Source organism: Salmo salar, chromosome 03 (genome assembly GCF_965601325.2).
Source record: "Salmo salar chromosome 03, fSalSal1, whole genome shotgun sequence".
In the NCBI taxonomy this organism is placed as follows: Eukaryota; Metazoa; Chordata; class Actinopteri; order Salmoniformes; family Salmonidae; genus Salmo; species Salmo salar.
Window position 1 is genome coordinate 26,304,391 of NC_138293.1, and position 21,396 is coordinate 26,325,786.

Consider the following 21,396-nt stretch of genomic DNA (forward strand, 5'->3'; position numbering starts at 1 on the left):
TCTCTGCAGGTGATGAGGATGACCCTCTCCACTCTGAACTGGAGACGCAGGGAGATGGTGCGCTGGCTGGTCACCTGTGCCACAGAAGTGGGTCTGCGAGCGCTGGTGAGCATCCTCCAGAGCTGGTACACCCTGTTCACCCCCACCGAGGCCACCAGCATCGTAGCAGCCACCGTCATGTCCCACAACACCATCCTGCGCCTCAGCCTGGACTACCCCCAGAGAGAGGAGCTGGCAAGCTGCGCCCGGACCCTGGCCCTGCAGTGTTCCATGAAGGACCCCCAGAACTGTGCCCTCTCGGCCCTCACGCTCTGCGAGAAGGACCACATCGCCTTCGAGACGGCTTACCAGATCGTCATCGACGCCGCCTCCACAGGCATGACGTACTCTCAGCTGTTCACCATCGCCCGCTACATGGAGCACCGCGGCTACCCGCTCCGAGCCTTCAAGCTGGCCTCGCTGGCCATGACCCACCTCAACCTGGCTTACAACCAGGACACCCACCCGGCCATCAACGACGTGCTCTGGGCCTGCGCCCTGTCCCACTCGCTGGGCAAGAACGAGCTGGCCGCCATCATCCCCCTGGTGGTGAAGAGCGTGCACTGCGCCACCGTGCTCTCGGACATCCTGCGCCGCTGCACCATGACGGCCCCGGGCCTGGCCGGTATCCCCGGGCGACGGAACTCTGGGAAGCTCATGTCCACGGACAAGGCTCCGCTCCGGCAGCTGCTGGACGCCACTATCAGCGCCTACATCAACACAACCCACTCCCGGCTCACTCACATCAGCCCCAGGCACTACGGAGAGTTCATAGAGTTTCTTAGTAAGGCCAGAGAGACCTTCCTACTGGCCCAGGACGGACACATCCAGTTTGCCCAGTTTATAGACAACCTTAAACAGATCTACAAGGGCAAGAAGAAACTCATGATGTTGGTACGGGAACGCTTCGGCTGAACCTCAACAGGACAGGCAATATAGGGATCTACTTTTAGTACTACTTACTCATTTATTTAAGTTTTCATACATTTTCTCTTTTTTTTTGTCATTCTTGTGGCAAATTCTGTATGTCTGTTTTTGTTTTTGTCTTTTTATTTTCTCGTGAGCAACAACCACTGTTTGTTTTAGTATGAAAAAGATTGTGATGATGATGATAAAATCGTTGAGGTGGCACATAATGAAAAACCAAATGATGTATGGGGTGTTTTGAGCCAGGGAATGTCTGCTGTCTGCTGTGGGGAGTTACTAGTGGGTTTTGAAGGAGAGAGAGAACTTGTCATTCCAAAAACCAGAGATGTGGACTTGAGTCACGTGACTTGGACTCGAGTACTACTCTAGTCACAACTTTTGAGACTTGACAAAAAGAAAAAACACATGCCACTCGACTTCGACTTGAACGTCTATGACTCGTGACTTAACTTGGACTTCAACCGTATGACTCCAGAGACTAGATTAGTCATCTCACCCACTATGTTAGCCTATCTGTCCTCTATATCGGAGTGCTGCAGGTTCTGTGCGTTCTGTGTCTTGACCAATCAGATTCACGGAAATCACAGGTTGCGCAGGCCCGGGCACAAAGCACTTCCTCTAGCAAAGCTCGCGCCGCTCCGCTGTCTTCCGATATTTATTTAGCAAACGTGATAACACATTACTCCTGACATACACAAGAACTCTTCACAGAAATGTTGCAGCAACCTACACCTAAACTTTATGGGAAGAAAATGAGTCTGATCAACTAGGCTACTGATAACAAGCGCAGCTGCATAGGCTGCAGCCAATGCGCCCTGTCCCCATTTGTCCTCTGGCCAGGGTAAACGAAGTGGTTATGTTATGTAGCCTATGCATAACCTGTTTATTCATGTTAAGAGAAAATGTGAATGTGATCAAATTTGGTTTAGGCTATATTCAAACTTGGGCTGGCTGGCTAGGCTACCTTGACCTTTTCAATCCAAAATGATTAACTGAAATGAATCGAACAACACAAAACTGATTACATAAATATACTGTGTGAGTTACTTTTTAATTACAGTTGCTTATGCCTATATGATGCACACCTGCATAGAGCAAGCTCAGCCCTGTGAGTTCTATTGTCCAATTGCAGTGGTTGTGTCTGTGTAAAGGAAAGTTGTAAAATATAATTAATATTAACAAGTTTGACAGGGTTTTCATCCTCCCTAGGGCCAGGAGTTTTTCCAGAAATGTTAAAACTGTGTGACCTGTTTCGAACATATCTGTATTCCTAGGGGGCAGGTAGCCTAGTGGTTAAGCGTGTTGGGCCATTAACTGAAAGGTCATTGGTTGGAATCCCTGAGCTGACTAGGTGACAAATCTGTTGATGTGCCCTTCAGCAAGGCACTTAACCCTAATCGCTCTGTATAAGAGGGTCTGCTAAATGACAAAAATGGTCCCACTTCCATATGAATACCTTTTTACAACTACTAATTAATCACTCTCAGACACTGTCAGGGTCCTGATTTATACCTGGTTAGATTACCAGATTAGGAAAAACTCCAGGCCCCAGGGAAAATAATTTGCCCCACCACTCTGGGACCTGTGGTGCACCTCTGCATCAGGGCCACACAGGTCCCAAAAATCATTGCATTCGGTTTCAAAGGCTATGTAGTAGTGTAAAACATGTGGGTCCAAAATCACTGATGCATTGAAGTTGCAATGAAATTGGGATAAACCCCTTAATAATTGACTTGAAGACTTGAAACCCAAAATTAGGGACCTGAGCTGTGGAACTTGGGACTTGCCCGTTATTACTTGGGACTTGACTCGAAGGTTAAGACTTGAGACTTGCTTAGGACTTGTGACTTGGTCCCATCTCTGCCAAAAACACTGAAGCACATAGTGTTAACTTACTGTCATACCTCGATCGTATTCCAAGGACCAGCTTTAAACTTTCCCTGTTAAAAGGCCTCGTTTCAAGGCATTATATTTGGAGGAGGTGGAATGCTGAACTTGGATGTGTATCCCACGGCCCAGAGCCCTAAGTCTAAATCTACCAGATTCATCAGGCACATACAGACCTCAGACTTGACCAAGCCTCTCACCCTCTCCCACATGTATTCTCCTCCTTCCTTGGGTGTAGCCTGATCGATTTTGTCTGGTATCTTGTATTATTTCTAGCGAAGGTACCTTTCAAAAAGAGCGAAGCGTCCAGAGAGAGAGAGCCGTGTTGCTTCAGATTGGTATTTGGATTAGATCACGGCGAGATTGATTGACTGGCCTTGTTGCCTGAGAACGATAGTGCCACTGTGGATCTTAGACTGTGAGGTGGAGTGCCTGGTGTTGTCAGGATTTGGGGTTGTAACATACATGTTGAAATACCATGGCTGAAAAACATCTTGTATCTTTCATAGCAAAACGTGTATGAACGTGTACTTTTAAACAACATGCGCTGGTGTAGCCAGTTGGTGTTTAGTATTCCACATACAACCCTAACTATAAGTATCAACCTCTCAGACCCTGTGGGAAAGTGTTTTTGATATGGCAGTGACCGCTTGAAATTTAGCAGTAGTACTATTGTTATACAAGCAATTGACAAATTTCATGTACTCAACACCATTCTGTCTGCTTGAGCAATTATTTATCGGTCATTAAAATAATCTGTGTGTGAATGAATACTATTAATACAGACATAGACAGCATATAATTATATTTAATATACAAAAATAGGAATATTAGACAGAAGACACATTTTGAGGCTATGTAAACCGTTCCATGTCAGCTTCCACATTCCATTGTTGCCACCTCTACCAAGCGCGGCAGGTGGCCTGGGGTCGCAGATGCACTGTCTGTCTGGAGCTGGGGTTTGAAGTAATATGGTAAAGAAAGGATGACGAAAAACAAAATAAAAGAGACGAGATGCTAAACTCAGTTCTCAGGGAATCACTTCAAGAAACAAAAACAAAAAAGTAGTAGCATAAGCATTTAAGATATTGTAAATATAAAAGTGTCAATTCAGAAAATTGTAAAGTTCTAATTATTTATGATAACTGTATGTTTTAGTTTTTTGGGATACTTGAATTTGTTGTGGGCTGGGAATGTGATGACAGTTAGACGAAAAGACTTCAAGACATTTCTCAGGTGCTCCTGTGTACATTTTTCAGAATTTTTGTTTAAATGTTTTATTTGTATGTTTTGTTTAGTTTTTGCAACGTGTTTTCTAAGAGGAAGCATGACATTTCTAAATTTGGAGAAAAAAAGAAGGCATATACCATTGTGAACAGAAAGCAACCTGACTATGCAGAAACCACTTGATGGTTTGGTCCCGTTCTCCGGAGTCACCCAGACGAATGTCTGAGGGGGGCTAGCCACTATCCTAGAGGGGACAGACAAGGCACGACACGGCATGTTTGTATTTGTACCGAGGCCTGCACATGCTGCAAATTGGGACAGACTTTGCCTTTGACCGATCAATGTACGATTACTTTCTTTGGACTTAAGCCTTTAGTGTCTTCTCAAAGTACCTGTGTCAGGGCCTGATATGGCAATGAAAGTTTAGGGAGAACAACAGTCCAAAAGAAATGAAAATAAAAACCCTGCATGCCCTACACTAAGGAAGGAACTGGCAGATAATATGAATGAGGGTGTCTGTGTGCCCCCCCCCCCCCAATCATCCTCTCTTATATTTCTTCATGCTTTTAAGCCTATTCAGTTCAATTTACCTGAACGACCACAGCCATGCTCTGAACCATTCTCTAAAACCCTTTTTGAGCAGTTGAGTTATTCTGCTCCTTCCTTGCTTCCATTGCTGGTCTTAATTCCTTTTAAAAATATTTTTTCTCTTTCGCTTTTGCAGCATCCTCTGTTTTTTCCATTCACTAGCTACCGCACTACTTGAACCTGAGATTTGTGAGTTACAAGGAGAGGACAAAACAAGCATTTTTTTTCAAATGTGAGGGAGATGCTTGCATTTTTACAGACTATTGCAGGTTAATGTAAAGCTGCCTGTTATATACACACTTCAAACAACAAGCATTTTCCTATCGCTGAAGTAGTTGGTCCTACAGCATTGCAAAAAACAAAACAAAAAAAAAACATGGAGAAAAAACTCCTCTGGCTTAATTTCTTTCTTTCCCATACTCGTTGTCTATATGTGTTAACTGTACCAGTGTTTTCACCTGTCCCTAGAATTTAGAAGGAAATGATAATCGCTGGTAGAGCTTGTTCACTAGTTCATCTACTGTTTGATTTTGATTTAAGGGAAAGTGTTTGTTGCCTCTTTGTGCTACTGATTTATATAAAAGTTATCCAGTATTTGTTGCCACAAAAGTATAGTTCATCAACACTTTTTGTTTGTGCAACCTCTTGAGCAAATGTCTTTCAAACAAAAATGTATTACTATTTATGTAACGCTACTACCATTTTATATAATTTGTGTTGGAATCTCAGTGCTTTTCTATGAATAAAGTGTGAAACACGTATATTGACTCCTGCTGCTTTCTAAGAACTGGCTTCTCTCAGATGTTGCTCAGTTAGTATATCAATAATACATATGAAGGAAACACTTCAGGTAGGTTATACAATTATCCAATTAGTAATACCACACATGTAGTTTACCAGACTTTACAACAACCCTGTTCTGAGAAGGGAGGGATCAGATACAGTGTAGCTCTGATTTCTCCTCTAAGTCACTTTCTGAGCTCATTGCAATTCTCATTCATTAGGGAATTCACAGAGCTAAACCTGTGAATCAGGTCATAAAGAATCCGAAGTGTGTATGTGAGAGACAGGCAGCACATCTCCAGCCCAGATTGATTGCCTCCGTAAATGAGCTTATTAATTATCGCAGCAGACGGCTCACAACTGTTTGATTCACGTTCTATTCTCAATATAACACTCCAACGCTACCACAATCTGTTCAATTACTGCACCTCACCCCTCCTCCTACATACGGAATAGGACTGACTGTGAATTCCATAAATCCCTTTTAGGTTGATCCGGACTGATATTGAAAGTGTTGACTGACCGGTTCGTATAGCTCTACTGTTAACCTAACGATCTATTCTAGAGGATTGTGTTTTTCTTCTCCTCTGGCTTTCTGCTGCTGTAGGAGCCAATCTGTTACACTGTAAACACCATGAAGACCAAACTACACAGCTTCTCCCATGCATTATCCAGGGGGGAGTGCTTCACAGATGGGCTCCGTTGTTGTGTTTTGGACAGGGAGCACAGAGCGGGTTCACCCTTGAGAGAAGCAGCCAGAGAGCGAGAGAAATAGAGTGGCTGCCTTGCCTGGCAGGCCAGCACAGCAGAGTGGATGAAATGTGGAGAGGATGGGTCCAGCTCCATTGGGGAGTATTTGTGTTCCTGTAGAGGGGGCTGATTTAGCTGAAGTGGCATGTAGGGAAGAGACAGATGAGTAATTGGCTTCCCCACCTTGCTGTGTGGTTACTACTGAGGCTGTCAGCTGGGGGAGAGAGAGCAGGCATTGAGGTGAGACGAACACTGGACTGCACAGACAGAGCACCAGATTGCTTATGTGGTCCTGGAGGCAGGTGCTTCGTTCGAACAATAGGGCTGAGCTGTATGTTCATTAGTAAACAATTGGCCGACCCCGGGAAGGACCGACAGGGTGAGGAAATTGCCCCAGTGGTCAAGTCCACCTCCAAATATGCACAAACTCATGCCCTGAGAGCACTCTGTGTACCAGCTGGTTGGCAATTGTCTGTTAAAAAGTTCTCTCTCTGCACCCTGGATGGCAGGTTGTGCTGTCAGCGTTATCAGACATCTCGTTCTTCAGGGAGCTGATTTGGAGAGCTTTGTTCTGCCACTCTGACTTCCCAGAATCTCTCAGTAATTTGGGTGTGTGAGGGGCTGGGCAGGGAGGGTTGGTGGGGTGAGGAAAGGATTGGGGGGAGTTTGGGGGAGAGCTAACAGAAAGGGGGGAGGAACTGCAATAGCCCTATGATTCCATCCATTCCAAACTATTCTTTGCATCATTTTGGATTGGATTGAATTCTATAATGAGAAATGCTGGGGTGTGGGGGGAGATCCCTGTGGTCTCAGCTGTGGATAGGGAATGAGGGTTACCTAGTCAGTTGTTCAACTGAATTCAATCAACTGAAATGTGTCTTCCGAACAATAGAGATGATGGTGATGGATGAGTCAAGGCTGGAGCACAGGGAGTTAGGCTCCCTCTGATAGTGGAGATGGATTACACAGACACATCTACCTCCATGTACTGATAATGTGACTGGAGCAAGCAGCACATATACACTCTGACCTATTTCGGGCTTCCTGGTCACTAAAGCTAGGGTGACTGACTGACAAGCATATTTTTTTCATCACCCACTTTGTGTAATGGCACGATTCAAACAGTGTGGATCTATTAAAATCTAATCGAATTGTATTTGTCATCGAAATACAACAGGTGTAGACTTTACTTACGAGCCCTTTCCCAACAATGCAGAGTTAAAAAGTAAAAAAAATTGAAATAAAAAAACTGAATACTAACACAATAAAAACAAGAACGAGGCTATATATAAGGAGTACCGAGTCAATGTGCAGGGGTACGAGGTAGTTGAGGTAATTCAGAATGTACATGTGGGTAGAGGTAAAAGTAACTAGGCAATGAGGATATATAATAAACAGACTAACAGCAGCGTATGTGAAGAGTGAAAGTGTGTGTGTCTGGCGTCAATATGCATGTGTGTGTTTTGTGTGTGAGTGATTGTAGTGTGTGTTTTGTGTGTGAGTGATTGTAGTGTGTGTTTTGTGTGTGAGTGATTGTAGTGTGTGTTTCGTGTGTGAGGGATTGTAGTGTGTGTTGGAGTATCAGTCCAGTCAGTGTGCATAGAGTGGGTGCAACAACAACAAAAAAGGGTGTCAATGCAAATAGTCCGGGTAGCCATTTGATGAACTGTTCAGCAGTCTTATGACTTGGGGGTAGAAGCTGTTCAGGAGCCTTTTGGTCCCAGACTTGGCGCTCCGGTACCGCTTGCCGTGCGGTAGCAGAGAGACCAGTCTATGACTTGGGTGGCTGAAGTCTTTGACAATTTTTAGGGCCTCCCTCTGACACTGCCTGGTACAGTGAGGGAAAAAAGTATTTGATCCCCTGCGGATTTTGTACGTTTGCCCACTGACAAAGAAAGAATCAGTCTATAATTTTAATGGTAGGTTTATTTGAACAGTGAGAGACAGAATAACAACAAACAAATCCAGAGAAACACATGTCAAAAATGTTATAAATTGATTTGCATTTTAATGTAGGAAATAAGTATTTGACCCCCTCTCAATCAGAAAGATTTCTGGCTCCCAGGTGTCTTTTATACAGGTAACGAGCTGAGATTTGGAGCACACTCTTAAAGGGAGTGCTCCTAATCTCAGCTTGTTACCTGTAAAAAGACACCTGTCCACAGAAGCAATCAATCAATCAGATTCCAAACTCTCCACCATGGCCAAGACCAAAGAGCTCTCCAAGGATGTCAGGGAGAAGATTGTAGACCTACACAAGGCTGGAATGGTCTACACGACCATCGCCAAGCAGCTTGGTGAGAAGGTGACAACAGTTAGTGCGATTATTCGCAAATGGAAGAAACACAAAAGAACTGTCAATCTCCCTCGGCCTTGGCTCCATGCAAGATCTCACCTTGTGGAGTTGCAATGATCATGAGAACGGTGAGGAATCAGCCCAGAACTACACGGGAGGATCTTGTCAATGATCTTAAGGCAGCTGGGACCATAGTCACCAAGAAAACAATTGGTAACACACTACGCCGTGAAGGACTGAAATCCTGCAGCGCCCGCAAGGTCCCCCTGCTCAAGAAAGCACATATACATGCCCTTCTGAAGTTTGCCAATGAACATCTGAATGATTCAGAGGACAACTGGTGAAAGTGTTGTGGTCAGATGAGACCAAAATGGAGCTCTTTGGCATTAACTCAACTCGCCGTGTTTGGAGGAGGAGGAATGCTGCCTATGACCCCAACACCATCCCCACCGTCAAACATGGAGGTGGAAACATTATGCTTTGGGGGTGTTTTTCTGCTAAGGGGACAGGACAACTTCCCCGCATCAAAGGGACGATGGACCGTCAAATCTTGGGTGAGAACCTCCTTCCCTCAGCCAGGGCATTGAAAATGGGTCATGGATGGGTATTCCAGCATGACAATGACCAAAAACACACGGCCAAGGCAACAAAGGAGTGGCTCAAGACGAAGCACATTAAGGTCCTGGAATGGCCTAGCCAGTCTCCAGACCTTAATCCCATAGAAAATCTGTGGAGGGAGCTGAAGGTTCGAGTTGCCAAACGTCAGCCTTGAAACCTTAATGACTTGGAGAAGATCTGCAAAGAGGAGTGGGACAAAATCCCTCCTGAGATGTGTGCAAACCTGCTGGCCAACTACAAGAAACATCTGACCTCTGATTGCCACCAAGTACTAAGTCATGTTTTGCAGAGGGGTCAAATACTTATTTCCCTCATTAAAATGCAAATCAATTTATAACATTTTTGACATGTGTTTTTCTGGATTTTTGTTGTTGTTATTCTGTCTCTCACTGTTCAAATAAACCTACCATTAAAATTATAGACTGATCATTTCTTTGTCAGTGGGCAAACGTACAAAATCAGCAGGGGATCAAATACTTTTCCCCCTCACTGTATATTACTCGTTAGTCTACCGTTTACAAGGCACAGTGACCTTGACACAATGAACTGTACATGTCAGTGGCTTTTCAAAAGCATTGGTCCCAAGATGGAATCCACAGGGCAGTGCAGAGACAGTGTCACCATCACATTGCATTCCCACAAAATATTGTCTTCACTTTTTCCACAGTGGCTACAGTAACATTGGTGCCAGGCTGCGACTCATCACTTATATACAGTCAGAAGTCTGGTTTGGGTTTCTCCATTGCCCTATGTTAATATTTCAAATCAATCACAAAGGCAGCCCAAACCTTCCCATCTGATAAAGCTCTGATAGTACCAGTCCCTGACAAATGATGTAAAGCCTGCTGTCTCCAGGAGAAGATTGGATTTTCAGGTCTGCTGATTTGCAGCGAGATTGAGCCTGAGTCCCCCCACCTCAATCCATCCCCCTGGTCCTCTTCGTAAGGAGACCTTGGGGGATTGGGCTTTTTTTAAGCACAAGATTCATTATTGCAATTAAAAATAATGCCTGAAAACCCCATGAGGTAACACACAAACATATACACACTTTTATACAAATACATACAAGACATATACACACTTCTAGAAGAAACAAGAAACCATAGCCTTGCTATTTGTCCTTAAACGAAGCGTTGAGTGACAGCATCTTGAGTCCTATGGCCTTAATTTATATGTTATTTGTCTTTATTTCCCAGCGGTTTACAGGCAACAGCCCCTCACAACACAATCAAGGTCAATCTAATCCTGCATTGTGACAACGTGTCGTATGTGTCCAAACGAAAAGGAGAGCGCCGCCGCCACGTCAGCTGCTGCTTGAGCGTCGTCCATCCAACCAGGAGGCTCCTGAACTGCTTCCCCAAGCCATGTTTCACACAAGTTTCCTCTAGGTTCAGATGGAGGATCAGCTTCCCCTCTCCCAATCCTGACCTTAACCATACGTAGGGAAAATGCTAAATTCAACCTACAACACAGCAGAGGAGCATACGTACAAGGAGAAAAACTGACCAAAACTCAAAACATCACGTGACAAAATGTTTTTGTGGAATCCTATTCCCACCATTCCAACAACAAAAACAAATGGATTTGTACGGATCTACTTATCACTAGTACTTAGCTGCCTTTCATAGAAAAACACCCATTGGGATTAACTACTTTTATGCCTTGTGTAAAATGCAGTCTGTAATGATAATCACTTCCCTTTAAGCCAAAGCAGTAATAAAATAGAGCCTTTTCCCAATTTCAAAAATGTGTTTGTTCAACGTGGAAACAAATTATGTCCGGACAGATTAGTTCTGGTACTAAACTGGTTTGAACAAAATCATGTACAGTATGCCAGCCACACCCGAGCCCCACTCCCTCACTACATCTCATTTGTAATTGAAGGGTTTCCATAGTAATCGCAAGCACCAGTGGTATTGTCGTCGGTGTGTAGATGGAAGATTGCTGGTTAGAGAAAACCTGGAGTGAACTGCAGAGCGCAATATCTAGAGGGCACAATAAGACGAGCCAATAGTTCCTGATTAGGGTGTGTTAGAGGCAAAACACATCCAATAGAAATCCAATATCATTTATTTGATTCATTTGAAATACAGGTCCAATTAAAAAAATGTTTTTTCATTTGACTGAATAAAAAACTAAGAGCAAAATATACACACTAATGCTTAGGCTTTAGTACAATCAGTCACAGTCATAACTGCAGTACAACAGTAAACAACAACGATTGGACTGAGTCTATCTCACAACCATTGAGGATAATCACATTGAATCTCCTTCAGTACTGTTGTTTTGATAAGGTACACTTGTCTTTTCAATTTTAGGTGCACTACATCCGATGAATAAAACAGATCAGTGGTACACATGAAAAATATGAAATATTACAAGGACTTGCACTGCTGCAATGTTTTTCGTTTGTTTTAGGATTATCTATAGAACATAATGAAGTATTCTCTTCAGAAAGAGAAAAATATCCAGAATTGGACAAGATCCGTCTTGATCTGTCCTAGGATTCCATACTTGATAAGACCTGGTGGTTTATTGGATTACTGTGAATACATGATATAGTCTCTACAATCCAAGCCAATGTTGCTTTGTTTTTTGGGTGCTGCTTCTCCGCTAGTATGATGACTGCGGTCAGTGTTGCCGGGTGATGGGGGTGTTACTTGAGGTTGAGGAGGTGGCGAGAGTGAGTGTGGACAGCTTCTACGAAGGCACCCACGTTCTCCGGGTCCATGTCAGGGTACAGCCCATGGCCCAGGTTGGCAATGTACCCTCTGGTGCCAAAGCCTTCCAGCATCTTTTTCACTATCTCTGATATACGCTCCTGCATAGGCAGAGATAGACAGAGACAAATAAGCATCACTTTTGAAAGTCCGGTGCCTTCGGAAAGTAGTCAGACCCCTTGACTTTTTACACATTTTGTTACGTTACAGCCTTATTCTAAAATTGATTAAATATATGTTTTGCCTCATTAATCAACACACAATACCCCATAATGATAAAGCAAAAATGTATAAACAAAAGAACCCTGAAATAACATAATTAGATAGGTATTCAGAGTCTTTACTCAGTACATTGTTGAAGCACCTTTGGCATCAACAACAGCATTGAGTCTTCTTGGGTATGACGCTACAAGCTGGCACACCTGTATTTGGGGAGTTTCTCCCATTCTGCTCTGCAGATCCTCTGAAGCTCTGTCAGGTTGAATGGAGAGCGTAGCTGCACAGTTATTTTCAGGTCTCTCCAGAGATGTTCGATCGGGTTCAAGTCCTGGCTCTGGCTGGGCCACCCAAGGACATTCAGAGACTTGCCCGAAGCCACTCCTGTGTTGTCTTGGCTGTGTGTTTAGGGTCGTTGTCCTGTTGGAAGGTGAACCTTCACCCCAGTCTGAGGTCCTAAGCAGTCTGGAGCAGGTTTTTAAGGATCTCTCTGTACTTCGCTCCGTTCATCTTTGCCTCGATCCTAACTAGTCTCCCAGTCCATGCCGCTGAAAAACATCCCCACAGCTTGATGCTGCTGCCACCACCATACTTCACCGTAGAGATGGTGCCAGGTTTCCACCAGACGTGACGCTTGGCATTCAGGCCAAAGAGTTGAATCTTGGTTTCATCTTGTTTCTCATGGTCTGAGAGTCTTTAGGTGCCTTTTGGCAAACTCCAAGCGAGCTGTCATGTGCCTTTTACAGAGGAGTGGCTTCCGTCTGGCCACTCTACCATAAAGGCCTGATTGGTGGAGTGCTGCAGAGATGGTTGTCCTTCATGAAGGTTCTCCCATCTCCACAGAGGAACTCTAGAGCTCTGTCAAAGTGACCATCAGGTTCTTGTTCACCTCCCTGACCAAGGCTCTTCTCCCCCGAATGTTCAGTTTGGCCGGGCGGCCAGCTCCTGGAATTGTGTTGGTGGTACCAAACTTCTTCCATTGAAGAATGATGGAGGCCACTGTGTTCTTGGGGACCTTCAGTGCTGTGGACATTTTTTGGTACTCTTCCCCAGATCTGTGCCTCGTCACAATCTTGTCTCGGAGCTCGACGGACAATTCCTTCAACCTCATGGCTTGGTTTTTGCTCTGACATGCACTGTCAACTGTGGGACCTTACATAGACAGGTGTGTGCCTTTCCAAATCATGTCCAATCAATTGAATTGACCACAGGTGGACTCCAAACATCTCAAGGATGATCAATGGAAACAGGATGCATCTGAGCTCAATTTCGAGTCTCATAGCAAAGGGTCTGAATACTTATGTAAATAAGGTATCTGTTTTTAATTTTTTATTAATTTGCAAACATTTCTAAAAACCTATTTTCGCTTTGTCATTATGGGGTACTATGTGTAGATTGCTAAGGAAATTGTTTTATTTAATCCAATTTAGAATAAGGCTGTAACGTAACAAATTGTGGAAGAGGTCAAGTGGTCTGAATACTTTCTGAAGGCACTGTATCGTGTATAAGTTATAGCAGCAAGTTCCTGGCACATCAACAACAGTTGCTGGTTAATGTGCTTTTACTGTACAGTACCTTTGTACTGAAACATTTCTCTTTGCCAATATATACATTTCTTGGATCTCAAAAAACCCTTACTTTGGGGGCATATAGCGCACAGGGGTCCATGTTCCCCTGGAGGCTAACCTTTCCTCCAGTTCGCTCCCTGAAACCATAGACAAGGGGTTTATTACCAAAGGTGTATTAACCTGGAGTTCAATCAACAGTGGACCGAACCACCTGGTTTTGTTGTTGACAAGATAAATATAACCTTTCATTAAAGAATGTGAATCCAATTTCAACATATGACACAATACCTTTAGCAAATGTTGGCTCGGTCACTGACTGTCTAGGGAAATGGCTTGTGATCTGATTTCTGTGAAAAGGGTTTATGTTCGTTACCGCGCTGAGCGAGGATCGACAGTCCAATCCAAACCAACAACCTCGTAGTGGGACTGAGAGAGGTCCTCCAGACCATAGTGGCCGTCCTTGGCAAACACAATCTGTGACAGAACATACAGGACATGAGGGCGATACAGAACAGTCCAGGGAACTTTAAAGACACACTGCAGTGAAAAACTAATTACAAAACAATTGTTAAATATTGACCGATGTCAATATTGGAGACCGATGACATGCCATACAATGATTAAAGGCATAAAAAAACCTAATGTATTTCTGACTACTCCAGATGACAAGTCTGTAGAGGAAAATATTTGACAGTATAGTGCCATCTACTGGTGAAATATCACATTACACTGGTCAACATGTTATCGCACCACAAGAACCAGTAAGCCTTTTTTAAGCATATTGTAGGCGATGATGAACAAAAGCTTGTCTTGAAAATCTATTGACTTGAAATCCACAAAGAGGATGAGGATGTCTGTGTTGTGTGAAAATGAAGAAGGGACAGTCTGTGTGGGCTCACCAAGGGGACATCCTGGCCTGACTCCTTCAGCTGGTCCTTGACCTTACGGGCGATGTCTCGGAGGTAGGGCAGAGAGAACTCCCGGAACTCCACTGGGCCCAGACAGCCAGCATGGGACTCAAACACCTGCAAGGCCTGGGGAAACACAACAATGTGCCATGTATCGAGACAGGACTGTGTCTCCTGTATGTGTCTATGATAGGGGCCCTAAAAGAAACCTACATGAATAAATCAACATTCTAGCAGTTCCTAGATATTGAGCTATCAGATCATTCATGCCATTCATGAACATCTTCCCCTTGTCCAATTAAGTGCTGTAAATAAAATGATCTACCCTCTATTCAACTGATCATTTTCCCATGAGCAAGAACTCTGGGCTAGCAGTTCATTTTTTTAAATTTATTTCACCTTTATTTAACCAGGTAAGCTTGTTGAGAACAAGTTCTCATTTACAACTGCGACCTGGCCAAGATAAAGCAAAGCAGTGCGACACAAACAACAACACAGAGTTACACATGGAATAAACAAGCGTACAGTCAATAACACAATAGAAAAAAAAAAATCCATATACAGTGTGTGCAAATAGCGTGAGGAGGTAAGGCAATAAATAGGCCATAGTAGCGAAGTAACTACAATGTAGCAGATTAACACTGGAGTGATAGATGAGCAGATGATGATGTGCAAGTAGAGATACTGCTGTGAAAAAGAGCAGAAAAGTAAATAAAAACAATATGGGGATGAGGTAGGTAGATTGGGTGGGCTATTTACAGATGGACTATGTACAGCTGCAGCGATCGGTTAGCTGCTCAGATAGCTAAGATAGTAAGATGCAGCTGGAACACAATCTCCCAGGGTGCCTTGCTTACCTGTGCTCCAGCAGCCACCTGTCCCAGCAGGTACTCTACTATGATGTCAGTCAGCATCTTTAACAGCTGGTGGCTGGCTTCAGGGTGACGGTACAGCCAGCGCTTAGCCTTGGATTGCGTTGTTGAGCCTCCCCCCTCAATCATATAGGTCATCAGGGTCCACTACAGGAGGAACAGATGATGATATGGGTCACTTTACTGAAGCCTCTAGTCTAAGAACACCAAGATATGACACAAGGCTGAAAAAAAGTTTATTTTGACTATTGAAGTAACCAATAGATTCTGTATTGAAAAGTGATGTGTGTGTGTGTGTGTGTTCCATCTCACCGGGGCACCAGTGAAGCCGATGAGAGGGACCTTGCCTTCCAGTTTGTGGCGTGTCAGTGTAATGGCCTTGAAGACGTAGCCCAGCTCCTTGTTGACATCCACCTTGGACTGCAGGAGCAGCAGGTCCTCTGGTTCCTTTAAGGGATCTGGGAACGTAGGGCCCTTTCCTGCCACCATCTGGACATCCATACCCATGGCCTGGGAGCAGGTACACACACACAGAGTCATTAACCGGTTAAGCAAAAGCATAACGTATACTGTCTCTGAGTTATGTGCTTCCTCCTATCAATACACTACACAAATAGATGACCTTCTGGCCAGAAGGTTCTCTCTTTGTTTAGTATGTAGAGAGGAGGAAGCACAACACTTGTGATTGAACTAAAGGCAAAGAAAGATCTGCCTCAGACAGGACATCTCTTACCTGTGGGATAACCAGGATGTCTGAGAAGATGATGGCAGCATCAAATGGGAAACGTCTCAAGGGCTGTAAGAAGAAAAAAGAAGTGAGTGTTCTCCATCTATGCTAAGATGTTTAGTGTTAAAACGTGCTGGTTTAACACATGCAATGATTACCTGGAGAGTGAGTTCACAGCAGGCTGCAGGTGAACGACATGTTGCAAAGAAGTCCTTTCCCGCTCTGGACTCGCGGAACTCTACAAACAAATAGGCGAGCTTACATGTCAATGCCAACAGACACTAAGATGGATAGGTCCACTCAACAACATAAACCTACTGATACTTGTAGTGTTAGTTCAACGTGTGTTTCTAGGTCAGTGAAGTACATGAGTGTAGTCTCGAAAATATGACCCTAGGCAACAGTAGTGACTAGGGTCTGGTTTCTATGACAAACCCTTTTGGCAACTTCAATAACAAATATGAATAAATCAGGGGTGGGTCCACCTCAGACAGACAAACCACGAGGCAGACATGCCAGAATGTTGCAATTCGAATTCAAAGTGGTTTAAGTCAAGGTAGTTGATGCAAACTAACCTCTTGAGAAATGCAAAAACAACCTCTGATCTCCATCTCGCTAGCTACAATGATGTATTTTATTGAAGCGGATAAAGTGGTGACGTATTTGGTATTGTATTAGGATCCACATTAGCTGTTGCAAAAGCAGCAGCTACTCTTCCTGGGGTCCACACAAAACATGAAACATGACATAATACAGAACATTAATAGACAAGAACAGCTCAAGGACAGAACTACATAAAACATTTTTAAAGGCACACGTAGCCTACATAACAATACATACACACAAACTATCTAGGTCAAATAGGGGAGAGGCCTTGTGCCGTGAGGTGTTGCTGAATCTGTTTTTTGAAGCCAGGTTTGCTGTTCATTTGAACAATATGAGGTGGAACGGAGTTCCATGCAATAACGGCCCTATGTAATACAGTGCGCTTTCTTGAATTTGTTCTGGATTTGGGGACTGTGAAAAGACCCCTGGTGGCATGTCTGGTGAGCAATTTGAGATTTTCAACACGTTTCTTATAAAAAGAAGAAGTGATGCAGTCAGTCTCTCCTCAACTCTTAGCCAAGGGAGACTGGCATGTATAATATTTATATCAGCCCTCTGATTACAATGAAGGGCAAGAAGTGCCGCTCTGTTCTGGACCAGCTGCAGCTTAACTAGGTCTTTCTTTGCAGCACAGGACTGGACAATAATCAAGACTAGACAAAACTAGAGCCTGCAGAACTTAGAGTGTGATGTCTTTATTACAGACAGACCTCTCCCCATCTTTACAACCATTAAATCAATATGTTTTGACCATGACAGTTTACAGTCTAAGGTAACACCAAGTCATTTAGTCTCCTCAACTTGTTCAACAGCCTCACCATTCATTACCAGATTCAGCTGAGGTCTAGAACTTAGGGAATGACTTGTACCAAATACAATGCTCTAAGTTTTAGAGATGTTCAGGACCAGTTTATTACTGGCCACTCATTCCTAGAAAGACTGTAACTCTTGTTAAGGGTTTCAGTGACTTCATTATCTGTGGTTGTTGATGCATGTATGGTCGAATCATCAGAAAACACGGACACACATGATTTATTTAATGCCAGTGGCAGGTCATTGGTAAACATAGACAAGTAGGCAGTGATGTAGTTCCTGTATGCCGAACTGACGTTCTGTTAGGTACAGACTTGTTAAGCCAGAACATTTGAAAATGGTGGGAGGCAACCCGGGTGTCTAGAGAGACTAATGAGAGTGTGTCGTAGCCCAGAGACCCACCTGGTAGGTAACGTCCAGCCTGTCTCATACACCACACAGGCACATGAGGGGTTTCTCGGCCACGGCATGCAAGAAGGAATGCATCATTCTTCAACTTGGGGAAGTCTTTAGGGCTAAAATTGAAATAAAATGGCAAAGGTGGATGTTTTAGAAGTTGATATAAACAAAAGCCATAACGACACATTTAGTTGGTAACATTCTTCCTAATTTTAACAATTCGTTTTAATCAGGGGCAGGGCTGCTCCTCCCCTCCCATGCTATCATGTTGGGCACACTACAGTGTCCTGCACAGGAGCAGGGGATCACAGAAGATAAGTCACTCTTTCTGTTATCAGCTACACACAGTGGAACAACGGTTGAATGAGATGCTGGTGAAATCATCGTGAGATCTTTCTCATGCAACATCATGGTGCCAGTCACATAAATGCTTTATGCAGTAGCTTCCATTTATGAACCCTGACATAATCTTCATCACTGGTCGACACTTTAGTTTGACAGAAATGCCGCTGCTCGTGGTCATTGGTGGGTAACTAACTAGCTCATATCACATATCAAGCATGAGATTCACAAACAACACAATACACGTGTCCTCATGCTAGATTGCATTTTTTTTGTAACGTTACGAACTAAATGGTTAGCTAGCTAGTCGGCTTAACGTTAGCTACATACCTAGCTAGCCAGGTATACAGTCAGATAATATACATACAGTATTAAATCGTCCTTGTCCATGATGGGGATGATGTTATAACGGCAGAAGAAGTTCAGAGATGCTGTTCACTTGTCCTAGACGTCAGTGGCACACTGCTGCCTGATTCTTTCTTGACTGTCATCCATAATGTTGCACGACCCACGTACAGGGCGCCGCCAGCTTTAGAAAGTCATGTGACCGACCGCTATACTTTTGGTACGTTCCAGAGCAGGTAGTCGTCTCAACTCGCGTTCATATGTTGCGCAATGTCATCGGTCATCCTGGGGTGCGTTCAGTTCGATTAAACGTCTGCAACGTTGCGTGACGGATTGTTCTGAACGACACGTTACCCCAAAACAGTTCTTCAACGTTCCTGAACAGACATTGGGGTACGTTTGTTCCGTTTGGTGGGTGTGGCTTGAAGCAATGAGTGACATATTTAGAGGACAGCGGAGCGTTCCCCAGCCGGCGTTGGATCCCGAAAGTGTGAACAAGCTGTTGTTTGTTTGTTTGTTTGTTTGTTTGTTTGTTTGGCACAACTGTACTTGGGTCGGGGCGGCAGGTGGTTAGAGCGTTGGACTAGTAACCGAAAGGTTGCAAGATCGAATCCCCGAGCTGACAAGCTAAAACTGTGTCGTTCTACCCCTGAACAAGGCAGTTACTTGTTCCTAGGCCGTCATTGAAAATACAAATTTGTTCATTACTGACTTGCTTAGTTAAATAAAGGTTAAAAAAAAGGCAGATAGTTCAGATGGTAGCATTAGGGTAATCTATATTGTAAAGGCTGCTTCAATTCTGGTATCAGAACAAAATTTAACACTAGGCTACTGAATATATTTTCAGCTGTTTATTAATAGAATTAGTCAAGCAGAATAAATGGTAAATGCAATCTTCGTATATATGGGTTCCCTGTAACACCTTGCAGGGCAAACAGAGAACTGAAAATGACATCATAAGTTCTTCATTAAATACTCTGACAGAGATAGTTCCTGCTCACTGCTGGCCTGTCAGAGGGAGGATGAGCGTGGTTTAAACTTACTCCAGCCTATCGTTGGCGTGCGGCTGGTCCCAGCCTCTAGACGCATGTTTGTTGCCAAGCATAGTTGTCTTCTAGCTTATCTTCATGTGTGTACCCGAGAGTCAGACACCCAAGGACAGTGCCTGTTTTTATGCTACAGTTAGGACAGTTTCTGCTTTTGTGCTACAGCCATCTTCCATTCTACCAGCCCCTCCCGTACACCTGGGCTTGAGCGGCCCCACAACCAGGCATTGTGTGTGTGTGTCAAGAGTCTACTCAGCCTACACTCCTACTAGCCAGCAACCCTCCAGTTAGTCATGTCTATTATATGTTGCTCAATCTATGTTAATACAATATAAACCTCTTAGTGCATTACAGTCCGTTCATACTTAGGCCTACATCTACTGTAAATGGTAATGCATCACATCTAATAAGTGAAATAAAACCCAACAATATTGATGATGATGATGATGATAAAACCAGTGACGATCTGTTGTAAATATGAGTAAGAGACATCGCAATGACATGACAGAGGAATGAATACCAGGGGCGCAACTTTGGTGGGGGGACAATTTTTTTTTCTTCAGTTCGATAAACACTCCAAACAGCCTACCCCGCATGGTCCTAAAGCACACAGTTGCCCTGTTTTGTATCACATTCCAATGATAAAAAATGGGTGGAAATTAAAATGCAATTTCAGAGAGTCCCCAGTGAAAGTTGTGCCCTGATGAATACTGCTGGGGAAACAATGAGTAGTGTTGAGTGTAGACCTGTAAAGAACAGGACCACTCTTTGACAAAGAGTTTGGAGTAGAAGGTTATAAAGTCATGGTAGTGTTCCCAGAACCAGCAAGTAAGTACTTCCATCCTTTGCATTTGACAAAAGCAATTAGGGAAGAGATTGGGTTGATTAAGGATGCCAAACCAATGGGTTATGGGAAGGTCCTGATCATTGCAAATAGTACAATTTAGCAGGAGAATGTCTTGAAATTGAACTCACTAAATGGGGGTTGGGTGAAATGTCACATTCAAGGTGCTATGACTAAAATGAGAGGAGTAATTGCTGGGATGCCATTGGAAATGACCATGGAAGAAGTGAACTTTTCCTCCTTTCAGGCAAGCCTTATCGATGTGAAGAGGATGAAAAGCAAAAAGAGTGGCAGTCAAGTGGACACTAAAACTGTATTGTTACAATTTGAGGGGAATTGGCCGAATAGGGTGCAGCTAGGATCACTCGCTTATCAGGTTAGAAAGTATGTGCCGCCTCCATTTCGATGCTTTAAGTGCCAACGGCTGGGGCATGTTGCTAATGTGTGCAAAGGTAAAATGAGATGTGCAAAGTGTGGTGGGGATCATGAGTATGGGAAATGTGGGCCTGATTCTATAGTTAAATGTTGTGACTGAGAACATACTGCAGCGTATGGAAGATGTGATGTACAACAGAAAGCCATGGAAGTGCAGAAGTACATAATTACAATGTATCCTATGCTGAGGCTGTTCGGAAAGGAATAACAAACCTAATATTCAAAATACTCCAGACAACTTAGTGGCCGCTCCGAGGACGCCAGTGGAACCTCAGACGATTTGTTAATGTGATATGCATTAGCAACGCACATCTCATTTATATAGGCCATATACCACTAACCCCGAGGTGACTTATTGCTTTTATAAACCTGTTGCCAACACAGTAAGGCAAGGAACTACACATCTAAATTGAAACTGTTGCATTACTAAATAAATTCAT

The 21,396-nt window shown here is 43.7% G+C and overlaps 2 protein-coding genes across 3 annotated transcripts in view; one reads left to right on the top strand and one right to left on the bottom strand.

Annotated features, from left to right (window-relative positions):
- The window catches only part of LOC106599366 (zinc finger SWIM domain-containing protein 5), a 49,704-nt gene extending 44,275 nt beyond the window's left edge, over nt 1–5,429 (top strand). For both annotated transcript variants that reach the window (XM_014190566.3, XM_014190567.3), the window contains exon 13: nt 10–5,429. In XM_014190566.3, coding sequence (XP_014046041.1) covers nt 10–954 — 945 coding nt within the window. In that variant the 3' untranslated portion in view covers nt 955–5,429. The remainder of the gene's footprint in view (nt 1–9) is intronic.
- A 5,738-nt stretch (nt 5,430–11,167) lies between these two features.
- Nucleotides 11,168–18,708, bottom strand: dcup (Uroporphyrinogen decarboxylase). Its single transcript, NM_001140242.1, has 10 exons — nt 18,654–18,708; nt 17,948–18,060; nt 16,285–16,364; nt 16,133–16,195; nt 15,712–15,909; nt 15,385–15,546; nt 14,519–14,653; nt 13,993–14,093; nt 13,690–13,756; nt 11,168–11,936 (listed from the first exon to the last, which is right to left on the bottom strand). Exons 1-10 carry the CDS (start codon nt 18,674–18,676, stop codon nt 11,772–11,774), a joined length of 1,107 nt encoding a protein of 368 aa, NP_001133714.1. The 5' UTR covers nt 18,677–18,708; the 3' UTR covers nt 11,168–11,771.
- Nucleotides 18,709–21,396: the final 2,688 nt, after the last annotated feature.

What these genes read in the sequence shown, in the direction of transcription:
- dcup (NM_001140242.1), bottom strand. Translation starts at nt 18,676, where the DNA reads ATGGACAAGGACGATTTAATACT. An exon ending in TCGGCTTCACTGGTGCCCCG is followed by an intron (nt 15,547 to 15,711) that starts GTGAGATGGAAC and finishes TTCCTCCTGTAG; the next exon opens with TGGACCCTGATGACCTATAT. An exon ending in GTGCGCTATATGCCCCCAAA is followed by an intron (nt 11,937 to 13,689) that starts GTAAGGGTTTTT and finishes CTGCCTATGCAG; the next exon opens with GAGCGTATATCAGAGATAGT.